Consider the following 11,868-nt stretch of genomic DNA (forward strand, 5'->3'; position numbering starts at 1 on the left):
TTTGAAAGGCAAGTGTACATATTATCATCATCATTTTATACATGTGACGGCTGAGACGGGACATGAGGACCCTTGCCTGAGGTGACAGAGCTGTCGGGTGCTTGAGCCAAGGTTTAACCCTTCTGAGCCCTGCTCCTCAGCACTTCTCAAAGAAGTAAATTAAAACTACCTTAAATTCCACTGCACTTCACAGAGAAGTTGATAGTTTGCATAAGATCACACAATTTATAAGCAATAGAAGAGAGCTAAAATTTTTAGGAAGAAAAATCATAAAAACAGAAGAAAGAAAAAGAGTAAAGTGAGCAACAAAACAGATGTCTTTTAATTTTACAAACTCACCATTTCTTTTCAGAGTATTTAAAAGACGCTTCAAAGAAGATGAAAAGTGGGCTTATGTTTGTAAAACTGGTTAACCCGTGTTCAGGTAAGCGCTCTTGCCCCCGCCCCCCCCCGCCCCGGTAATGGTAACTTGAACATTTTTAAAACGTTGTAGCTGAAAAGTGTGTATATTTATTTGTCTTTGTATGTTTGTTCTTCCTGAATAGCTTTTAAAGGTAGGATAGCATTACATGGTGACAAAAGCAAGCTAATGACATAACCAGTCTTCTAAGATAATTCACTTGACTTAAACGTTTTTTTATTTCTTCTTAATTTTAATCCATAGAGCTGTATTCATCAGAAATGATGGCAAAACAAAACAAAAAAATGTAGCGTGTTTGATTTCTCTCTGAAAACAGATGAATTTTCCTTGGTCTTTTTAAGCCAATTTTTCCTAAAGTAGTTATCCAATATTAGCCTCCATTTATACTCATTTTATGTTATAAAGTAAAATAAATAACCAGAGTTTAAAAAAAAAAAAAAAAGGAAGGCTTTTACTGGACATGCCAAGATTTTGAATAGTTTCATTTTTAGCTGTACTTACCTTATTTTGTTCAGACCGAAAAGTAGTATATATATTTTTTCCTGTCAAGGGGTGATTTTTTTGCATTAAAAGCATTGTATTTTGAGGAGATACATGTTTTATCAGGAACAATTTTACCTTTATATTCAGTGTATTTTGCTTTGTCTTATAATTTTTAGGCAAAAATATTAAAATACACTATAAGTATATAGTAATATTGGTGATACTATTTATCTCTGTGTGAAATTTTTCTCCGTTTATTTTATAAGATTTACCAGGTTATTATTAATTTTATAAGGCTTTGAGTAGATACCTGATATTTAGCAAATTAGAGCATCCTCTTGGTGACTGTCGTACTGAATAGTGAAAGCAAGAGAAATCCAGTGAGCAGTGCCGTGTTGTTATCGTTGTTGCAAAGACACATAAATAGAAACAACAAGAGAGGCAAAAATTCCGGCTTCCTCCAGTTTTCTTTTCCTCAAAATGAAATTGAATGTAATTGGTCAGTTATATTATGTGGAACTCCTAGGTATATGTAAGACTAAGATGAGGTGAGAAATGTTTTTTCAAGAGAAGTTTTAGTTATCAGTAAAGCATTTAACAAAAGGAAGGTACAAAAAAGGTCAGGCTTGTAAAATTCATTTCATCTAAATGTCCGTGGACAACATTTTGCTATACTGACTATGGAGAAATAAAGGCTAACTTTTGCTGAGCACTTACTAACGTGCTGTGTTAGGAGCTTTACATATACGTATTCTATCTTTTCAATCCTTATAAAAAAAAATACTGAGGTAGGTTCAGTATTGCTTGCAATTTACAGATATGGAAAGAGAAGTACAGAAAGGATTATATAGCTTCCCCAAGGGCTCACGCCCAGCATGTAGTTGAGATAGACTCAAACTCAGGGCCCTGGATTTTGCTGTGCTTAGAAAAAAAATTCGTGCATTGGAGGGATTCATTCAGATTCATGCAGATGTGCCCAGTCCCTGCCCCCTTCTAACTTCCTTTTTTTTTGGTGTTTTAAGAAAGGGAAATTTTCATCCAATTGGGTGTGGCTTTCCTCACTCCTCATGTTGTAAAGCACGTTGCTGTTGTAGGGCCCTGGCCTTTTCTCCTGTGGAGCTCGCCTCAGGTGTGCAGGCCCTGTCTCCCGCCCTCTGTATGGGAGGCTGTACACTGCCCTGGAGACAGGGCCCACAGGCCAACTCAGTCCATCTGGCTGAGCCATTAGGTTTGGGTAGTTTAAGAATGGGTTTTTCTTCCTGATCTGATAGAGGACTCAATGAGAGGCTCTGTAACAGTTAAGATAAATGATTTGTACTTTTGTGTTTATTGGTCTAAGTTCAGTGAGGATTATACAGTTGGAAAACAAGCATCTGTATGTAATAGCTGCAAGCTTTCCTTGGAGTCACTTTGTATAGACTAGATCTGTGTATGTTTATGTTCATATTAGGAGCATTGCTCAGAACTATGAGATCGTCTTTTGATATTTGTGTGTGTGTGTGTGAAAACTTACAAATAAAAAACAGATTTGTTTTAACAGGGGAAGGAGCCATTTACTTGTTCAATGTGTGTCTACCACAGCTGTTTGAAATAAAAGTTTTCAAGGAGAAAAACCATTCTTGGTTTATAAATGAATCGGTTCAATCAGGTAAGTGACTAGTGTATATATTTACATTAACACATACCCTGACTTTGCCGTCCTTCACATCTATCTGCCCAGTTTAGAGTCTGGTCCATGGTTTTTTCTTTGTTGGTGTCAGAGCAGGGTTTAATCAAGGAGAAAGGAAAGATTTAAACAAGTTTAGATCAATAACTGTGTGTCTTAGATGGTAGGAAATTTTTAACTAACAATTCTGATTTTTCTCCTAAAACACTGACACACCCCGAGTCAGATGACTTTTGTACTACGGAGTGCACATTGTGTTCACTGGAAACTCTTTGCTCTTATCCATTCTTGAGGATCTTCAAGTTTTTAACATCTTATTTCCTTGCAAATGGATGTTGATATAGCCTCTAGAATAAAATAGAAGAGAAGAGAAGAGAATGCTTTCTCATATAAATTACTATGGCCACCCCACCTGCCCCCAACACACACACCCAACACCCAATTTCTATTTCTTTTGAGAGCGTTCCTTTGATTTGGGGCTCAGCGTTGACTCGGAAGGAAAAAGGGTACCACACGTAGTCCTGACAGTTCTGGGTGAGAGTGGGAGGGTGCGTCATGGGGTATCTCAGTTCCCTCTGTCCCTCTGTCTCTCGTTGTTTGCAGAGAGTGCTTTCCATTGCTTTCTAAGCCCTCTGCTTTCTGTTGACCGTCTAAGTCACCACTTAGTGCTAAGGTAGGAAGGCCACTTTGCCTTTCTTGTAAGGCATACAGAAGAAGAGTTTATTGCTGGTGTTGAATTTCATATACCTGTGTGCATGAGAAGATTTGAAGTGGTTTTCAGTTGCCGAAATGCAGTGGTAGACTGTGTATTTAGCCTGGTAGGTGCCAAGTATACATTCCTTTTTATTGTTCTCTTTTCTTATTTTTCATTTGGCAATATATGAGAGTTCCCACTTCTAATGTAGTATACTTGCCTTTGAGTTTGGCTGGATAGACACAGTAATATCCAGATGAAACTGGAAAATATTCAGAAGCAGTGATTGATTAGCTCTCCTGGACTGTCTGACTTGGTACCTGCTCTTTTTTTTTTTTTTTTTAATAGACCTTTTTTTATAGATTTTGGTTCACAGCAAAGGTACCTGCTTTTTTCATCGTCTTCTTTTTAAACGTAACCTTCAAGAAAGAGCTGTTTTTGTTTTTGTTTTGTTTTGCGGTACGCGGGCCTCTCACCGTTGTGGTCTCTCCCGTTGTGGAGCACAGGCTCCGGACACGCAGGCTCAGCAGCCATGGCTCACGGGCCCAGCCGCCCCGCAGCATGTGGGATCTTCCCGGACCGGGGCACAAACCCACGTCCCCCACATCGGCAGGCGGACTCTCAACCACTGCACCACCAGGGAAGCCCAGAAAGAGCTGTTTTTAAGAATGGCTACCAGGATATTGTTTTCAGAACAAGAAACCTGTTTCTAATTTCTGAATATAGTGGATGCCTCATATAAACTGAGCTTAGAGCTTCTGATAGGTTGTTTCATAAACTTCTCTTTTACTTAAAAAAAAAAATAATTAACTAATGTCATCATGTAAAATTACGTCCTTAATTTTTTTTCAACATACTGTGAAATGGATTCATGTATATAATTTATGGTTAGAATTTCTTGGCTGTATAAGTAGGTCGCTCTGTTAGAGAATAAAAGTCAGTACATGTTTCCTGAAACCAAATTAATAAGCATGGAGATGAATTGTTTATTGTTCTTTTTGATGAAATACCTCTTCTGGTTCACTTCCATGGAAGAAGGACTCTGGGATGCTTGGAGGGGAGTGCGGTAGAGAAAAGTGGGGTGCAGGCAGCCTAGTTGATTTGCCTTTTTTCCTTTCAGCGTGGAGAGCACCACTCATCTTACTGCAGAGATTCCAGTTTCTTATGCTCAGTCTTGTTAGACTCCTGCCCTCTTGCATTTTTCTTTGGGAGGAGGGATGGGGTAGTTTCTGGCGACCTCTGAGCTTTGAGTCATTGACAGTTCAGAGCTGTGAGCCCAGAGCCCATAGGAGAAGCCACGTACAGAGGAAATAATATTGCTTTCCCATGGCTTCCTCCTCAAAAGCACAGGAAATTACATTTTACTGCAGCTTTGTAGATAGACTTATACAGGTTTCCTAATGTTTGCCTGATTCACATTCTGTCTGTATTCCCCCGAACCCTGCTATTTTTTTTGGCAGGGGGTGGGAGGTGGGGAGAGGAGGGCCTCTATTAAAAATGATTTCTAAAAAAGAAATGGAAAGTTAAAGATCAAGTTCAGTGTCTTGGCTGTCCTCTCCACACCAGGGATTTGAAGCTGTTTGGAGTGAAATCTCGTGGACCATGTTCTGCCTTTTGAGAGAATCACATAATCTTGGGCCTGTGTAGGAGGAGCTTCTGAATTTGGAATTTCACATATATTTTTCAATGAATGGTTCCCACATTGGGATTAAGCTGAAATAACTAAGTTGTCTTTCCGTGTTGTTGAATTCTCTTTTTAATCTGTAGGAGGTCTTCTTCACTTTGCCACACCCATGGACCCTCTGTTTCTGCTTCTCCACTACCTTATAAAGGCTGATAGAGAGGTGAGTTTCCCAGTTTGGGATATTAACAGTGGGGAAACAGAATAGATTGTTTTTTTTAACATGATCTCCTCTCTCTCCTTATAATGGTCCAAATGTAGACTCCCCACAGTTCAGATTTAACTTGGTTGGTATACAACACCTCTATCGTGTGTGCTGGTACAGATCAGAGCACTGATCGGCAGACCTGAGATCCAGGATCGTGATCTTGGACTAGCTCACCAACGAGTCCTGAGAACTGCCTAACCCTTTGTGTTACCTGCCTTTCTTGTTTGACAAAGTCTAACAATGAAATTCTCATTACGTACCCATTAGTTTTGAAATACAGTACAAATGTTAAGACCTCAGGCCTTAAGAGAATAAAGAAGATTTATCGTCTTTCATTTTCTTCTGTGTGAGACACTGTGAAATAGGTACTCTGGGGGTGTGTCCAGCAAAAGCTCCTTAATGGGGAAGCTGTAGTTGAGGAATCCCAGATGGAGTAAAATTTACCTTTGTGATATAAGACAGAGTTTATTAATAGTAATAGTTCCAGCCAAAGGTCCCAGGATACCTTTACAGTTGACAATCATTAAGGATCCCAAAGAACTTTTTGTTTCTGTGTGTTTTATCTATCAATATTGACTACATTAGAAATTGAAACTGAGAAATTTAAAAATAATTTTATTAATTTATTTTTAAAATAAAAATAATAAGCCCATTATACATTAACATATGACGTGTTTCTAATGAAACAAACAGTAAAAGTCAGTGAGGAGTATGGTACTGTTTTACATTTTTGCAAATCTCTTTGATGTCTGGCTTGAGAGAAGACAACTGGGTTTTCACATCTTGTTCTGCATTCGGTCTGTTTCCATACACTGTTTGAGTGGAAGTGTGTAAAGAATATGCAGCCTTTCACATATGAGGTCAGAAAAGGAAGGAATTGTATATTAGCCTTTTAGATAGTTGTGGATACTCTGCTTTGATACTACTCCAAAAACCAACAAGTGGTGGTTTCTTAAAAGTTAGTTGCAATGTGGAATCTGAAACCCTGTCAATGAACTTTCCGTGTTCTTGTTAAAAAACAAAATTCAAATGAGTAAATTTTAAAGATCTTATTGGCTTTCTTGAATGATTCACGAATTGGGCAGCATCTATTCTAGCAGACAGAAAGAAGCTCCAAGGAACTGTACAAAATGAAAAACTTTTACAGTCAGAAGGGAATAAGAACAAGAAAGTTCAACTAGAGTCTAAAGGGGGATTGGTTATGGCAAGCTCACGTTTCTTTAGGGCATGCCTGGCGTCTATCAGGCAAATGACCTGGCTAGTGCTCCTTAGCAGATTACTGATTGGCTGGTTTAAGATTCCTCTTCTGGGTGAGCTGAAACTAATTAAGTCTCTGTTTGGGCTTAGCACAAACGACTCCATTTGGGGCCTGCTGTCTGGTTTTTAACACTCTCTTACGTTAAAATCTATTGGATCTTTCACGCATATTACTTTGCAATATCATGCATTGGTCATTTGGAAAATATTGTCTCACTGAATTATGCAGTTCTTTCAAATGTCTACACAACTTATTACACACACACACACACATACACATACACACACACACACACACACACACACACACACCTTTGTTAATTTAATATTACCAGTGATCTCTTTAGAAAACTGAGTGTTGGGAAGCTTGTCGTAGTGGCAGACAAATTCTCTACAATTCTAATTTTTGCTTTAAAGTTCAAATTTTATCGTTGGCTACAAGCACTGTCAATCTTTCCCTTGAAGTGACAGGTTCACTTCATTTATGTTCTGTCAGTACTCAAGTCTGAATAACCATAGTTCATAGTGGTTCTTTTGGGTAAAAAATTGAGAAAAAGGGAGCTAGTTCTGCTCGCAACTTGGACAGTCACACAGCGCTTTTCCTTGAGATGATCCCTGAGCCTCGGCGATAGCCGAAGTACTTCAGCCACACTTGACTTTCATCACACAGAGCATTTAACCTACCTGCACTCCAAGGTGAAGATTTAAATAAAAGAAATTGCTTTCACTCCTTGATCAAGGAGACCCTTAAGTGCAGCTGGGATGTTTTTACCTGCTTGTCCATGGCAGTGAAGAGGGCAGCGGCTGCCGGACAGTTTGCTGGCACCACCCTGACTGGTGCTGAGGAGCCAGGGCGTTTACCCACCTTTGGACTGAAATCATCAGTGCAAATGTTGACACAGTGAAAATGCAAACAGCATTGTAGCCTTAGCTTGAAAATAGTTTGGCGCTTGTGGACCCCCTGCAGGGGTACTGTATCTCCCAGGGATCCACCAACCACAGATTGAAAACCTTCGAAATGACAACTTTAAGGAAGGGTGTTATTTAAACACTTAGAGGAATCTTTTTTTTTTTTTTTTTTTTTTTTTTTTTTTTTAGCGGTACGCGGGCCTCTCACTGTTGTGGCCTCTCCCGTTGCGAAGTACAGGCTCCGGATGCGCAGGCTCAACGGCCATGGCTCACGGGCCCAACCGCTCCGCGGCATGTGGGATCCTCCCGCACCGGGGCACGAACCCGTGTCCCCTGCATCGGCAGGCGGACTCTCAACCACTGCGCCACCAGGGAAGCCCAGAGGAATCTTATTTTTGCACTCTCATGTCTGCAAATAGTTTAAGTGCTTATGGGTTCTCACTGAGTACTTAGATCCATTCTCCAAAACTCGTGTTTTGTATTTATATTGACTTAGTTTGTGATAAATACTGAGAGTAATAAAACTGACTTAAAACTTTAGGTGGTGCTTTCTCCTGATGCACCTTGTCGTCTCTTATTCTCCTCCTCTCCTACATTCTTTGTTCTTTATTGTGGATTAGTGAAGTTTTATTCCTTAGTTTAATCATGTTTCCCCTTACCTGGAAGCTACTACGGTAGCCGCTATAATTAGGGCACGGCGAGCAGTGAGGCCGGTGAGCCGTGTATCTCTAAGGAGCAGAAACGGTTCTAGTCCCTACCAGGAAGGCCCTAGAAGTATTCAGGGAAGAAGATGGAAACTTCAGGTGGCTCCCATTCCTGGTGTTTCTAGGATACATTAGCGGGAGGAAGCCACCAACCAGCCTTAGTATCAATACCTGTGTTGATGCACCTTTAAAGGCCCTCCCCCCATTTGGGGGAACTGTTTGCCTATTTCCCATTAAGACCCTGACTCTGGTGAATTAATCCTCACCCTGGCCCTCTGGGAGGCTCTGGGGGTGCTGTGGCTGGTTCAGGGAGGCAGATGCAGAATGAAGCTCATGGTGGTAGTTGGCTTTCACTGTAAACCATCTTGCTCTCTCTTCTCAAATACTTAAAGTGCCCCTTAAAATAGCCCATGAGACATTCAGATATTTCCTCCCCTACATTTTAGATGTGATCTTTTCCTATTTAATTAAAAAAAATTAGTATGTACTTTCAAAATGTTGACCCATTCTTTGTTAAACATGATTTATTTTAACGTCAGTAAAAATAATTCTTCTGTCTAGCTCTCCCAACTGTTATTAACTTTATATCCAAACAAGTTTCTTATTGCAAAACCTTTTTATGTATATATGGTAAAGAAAACAAGAATGAAACATTAGTGTATTATGAAATGATGATGTCAAGACTGTGTGGTAGTCCATTACATATTAGTAAAATATTGTTTTAAAGTAGTTAAATATTTAACACATTGGGTGATCATGGAAGAATATAGATTAAGGTAAGAATCTAAAGACAGTAACTTGGGAAACCTGTGAATTATTCTTACTATCTGAAGGGAAAAGAGAACATTTAAATTAAAACATTTCTTGCCACTTGATGGAACCCAGGTGCTTTCAAGAGCTTCCTAAAGGGAGCCGAGAGTCAGTTCTGGAGCCTGTCCCGTTAAGGGAATCCTTAGGTGGAACAAGTGACTTTGAATTTAGTTTAAAGGTCCAGCTATGAGGTTATATATCTTTGTCTCTTTTTTTTAATGTATGAGTTTGTTGACTGGAGTACTTGCATCCTGACTGACTAAAGTCTTTTTTTTCAGGGAAAGTTTCAGCCCCTGGAACAAGTTGTGATGGATGACATGTTTCCGAATTGCATCTTGTTGCTGAAACTTCCTGAACTTGAGAAGTTACTTCGACATGTGACAGAGGAGAAAGGTATGGCATACGGCCTTTGAAATCAGGTTTATGGCTGCCAGAAAAGCTGGGCATCTGTCTGAGAATGCAGTGGCTTGAAGGCCTGTGGGATGTGATGCTTATTCTGTGTGGGTCATAGGGGAAGCTGTCGTTCAGATTCGCTTCCACTTGTCAATATTCATCCTCTGTTGCACTGGCTTGTTCAGTCTGCGAAATTTGAACCAGTGAAGTATGGTGGCCTGTCTCCTGCAGGGCCAGGATTCACGAGGCTCAGGCTTTAGTCTCAGCTCTTCTTTCAACTAGGCTGTGACTTTAGGTAAGTGCCTCAACTGCTTTCTGCCTCGGGTTTCTCATTTGTAAAATTGAATAAAATCTATGCCTTTATTGATTCAAGAAACATTTATTGAGCACCTACTAAGAAGCATATGTTGAGCACTAGAGCCAGGCTCTAGGGATAGTCATAAATAAAATATTATCCTTTGCCTCACTTCGCTTCTACTCTGATGGAGACAAATGACAAGTAGGGCAATGACAGTAGGGAATAAGGGATGTGAACTCGGGGTTTTGTGGGGACGCACAGGACAGGTTTATAACCCGGCCTAGGTAGGGTGGGAAGTGCGGGTAGGGGGGTATTGGGTTGCTTTCCTGTGGGAGATAACCTCTAAGTGGAGGCTAAGTCAGAGTAGCAGCATGGATGTATGGAAAAGTTTGTCATGCTTAGCAAGATCCAAGAAGTTCAGTGATACGTTTAGGTTAGTAAGGAAAGAACAGGGGGGAGTGCTGCGCAAGGGTTCAGGTGGTGAAGGGCCTTATACGTGTCTGGACTTGACCTAATGGTAGTGGAGTGTCAGCAAAGTTTTAAGTAGGGCAGTGCTATTGTGTGGAGAAGCTAAGGGCTGGTCCCCAGAGGCTGCTGCTGTGGTCCAGGCGGGAGGTGATGGTCACCTGAGCTTAGGAGGTGGAACCAGACGGAAGTAGCAGCCTCGTGTGTTGACTGGATGATGGTCAAGAGAAGGAGGAATCAAGGATGGCTTCTGGGTTTGTGCCTTGACCCACAGGATGGGTAGAGATGGCCCCCTGGAGACAGGGGACATGGGTGCGAGGAGCAGGCTGGGGGTGACAGAGATGAGTTGTAGGCATTCATTTGAATTTTGAGAGGAGGAAGTGAGGCAGTGTGTGAATGTGTTTTGACAGGTTTGTAATAGCATTCAGACTTAGCATCAGTGTCTCCAAAAATCATCCAAGTAGTTTTAGAGTTAATACGGAAACACAGTGTGAGAACCGAAACAGCAGGCTGATGAGTTATGCTTATTTGGGGTTCTAGATGGTTTGGCCAACTATGGTAGTTCTTCTAGGACCAAGAAAGTGGTGACTCCAAGAAGTGTAAGCTTACGGTGGAAAAGGGGAAAACCTCGTTCATTGCATTTCACATTCGAAGGGTCTACTAAATTCACACTTGGCCAGACACAGAGCTCTGTTTTGAGCCTGAGGGGTATGTGGTGCCCAGGTGTTTATCAAAGCAGCGCTATTAGTGACACTCCCTGGTGCTGATCTTGGCAGGAGACAGGAATCTTTTTGTGGGTGACAAATGAAGTAGCTCATAGCCATTTCTGAAAGCTAAAGCAGTGAGGAGTAATTACAAGTCATTTTCATTTTGCCAAGTTAATGGAAGCTGACAACACGATTAACTCATTAGCCAAAAATCTTCCAATAGTTGTATAAGAACAGTTGCCTGAAACCAAAACCCAGCAGCCCAAATTCAGAAATAGTATTAAAGCATTGTCATTTGTTAGTGTACAGCCTGTGTTCCAAAGCAGGAGCTTCCCTCACTTCCATTCCTTCCTCCTTGCTCACTGACCCCCTGACCGTCTGTTGAATCATTATCTGAACTCCTGTCCTAATCTCTTTCACTTCTCAACATCGCCTAACTTTTGGAAGTTCTGCTGTAGTAGAAAGTGAATGCCCTATACTTGTCTTGTTTGACCAGCTCTAAATAACCAGTTGTAAACTTCAAGCTACTATGTGTTTCTCTTTGGATCTTTGTGGGAAATGATGTCTGTCTTAGTATGCTGTCCTTGTATACAGAAATGACATGAAGAAAAATATTTCACATATTTGTGTTCTACGTCAAGGGGTGAAGCAAGTGATGTGGGATTGCTTCTGTTTTGATGAAGAGGGCTTTTTGAAGGTTGAGGCATTAGAGATCTTATTATTTCTTGTTTTTAAAAAATTGGGGGGTAATTCCCTGCCGGTCCAGTGGTTAGGATTCCGTGCTTTCACTGCCGAGGGTGCAGGTTCAGTCCCTGGTCGGGGAACTAAGATCCCGGAAGCTGCGCAGCACGGGCAGAAAAAAAATTTTTTTGTTTTGTTTTGTTTTTGAACCTTCCATTATTTTAAGATTTACAGAATGTAGTTCATTAGGGGAAGAATTAAATTATGAAGGAACTGCCAAGACTTCTAGAGAATTACATACATCTTTTACCTGTGAAATTTAACCTAAATTACTTTGTTTTGCCTTACTATCATTAAAAAAGAAAGAAAGAAAAATTTGAGGCCTAGGGTTTTTAGAAACCTGGCATGTATAAAGGATGATATAACTGCTTTGAAAATGAAAGTACATAGGCAAGGGAGGCAGTCTTTTTTTTTTTTTTTTTTTTTGGGGA

General features: G+C 40.5%; 1 protein-coding gene across 3 annotated transcripts in view; it reads left to right on the forward strand.

Annotated features, from left to right (window-relative positions):
* The first annotated feature begins 354 nt into the window (after nt 1–354).
* Nucleotides 355–11,868, forward strand: part of RNASEH2B (ribonuclease H2 subunit B) — a 53,502-nt gene continuing 41,988 nt past the window's right edge. For 2 of the 3 annotated variants that reach the window (XM_024755616.1, XM_024755617.1), the window contains exons 1-4: nt 356–424; nt 2,445–2,552; nt 5,032–5,108; nt 9,112–9,226. In XM_024755616.1, the coding sequence (XP_024611384.1) occupies nt 379–424; nt 2,445–2,552; nt 5,032–5,108; nt 9,112–9,226 (346 nt within the window). In that variant the 5' untranslated portion in view covers nt 356–378. Of the gene's footprint in view, nt 425–2,444; nt 2,553–5,031; nt 5,109–9,111; nt 9,227–11,868 lie in introns of all 3 variants that reach the window. The other variant, XM_024755618.1, reaches the window with a different exon arrangement.

The sequence above is a fragment of the Neophocaena asiaeorientalis genome, unplaced genomic scaffold (assembly GCF_003031525.2).
Source record: "Neophocaena asiaeorientalis asiaeorientalis breed wild unplaced genomic scaffold, Neophocaena_asiaeorientalis_V1.1 scaffold59, whole genome shotgun sequence".
Taxonomy (NCBI): Eukaryota; Metazoa; Chordata; class Mammalia; order Artiodactyla; family Phocoenidae; genus Neophocaena; species Neophocaena asiaeorientalis.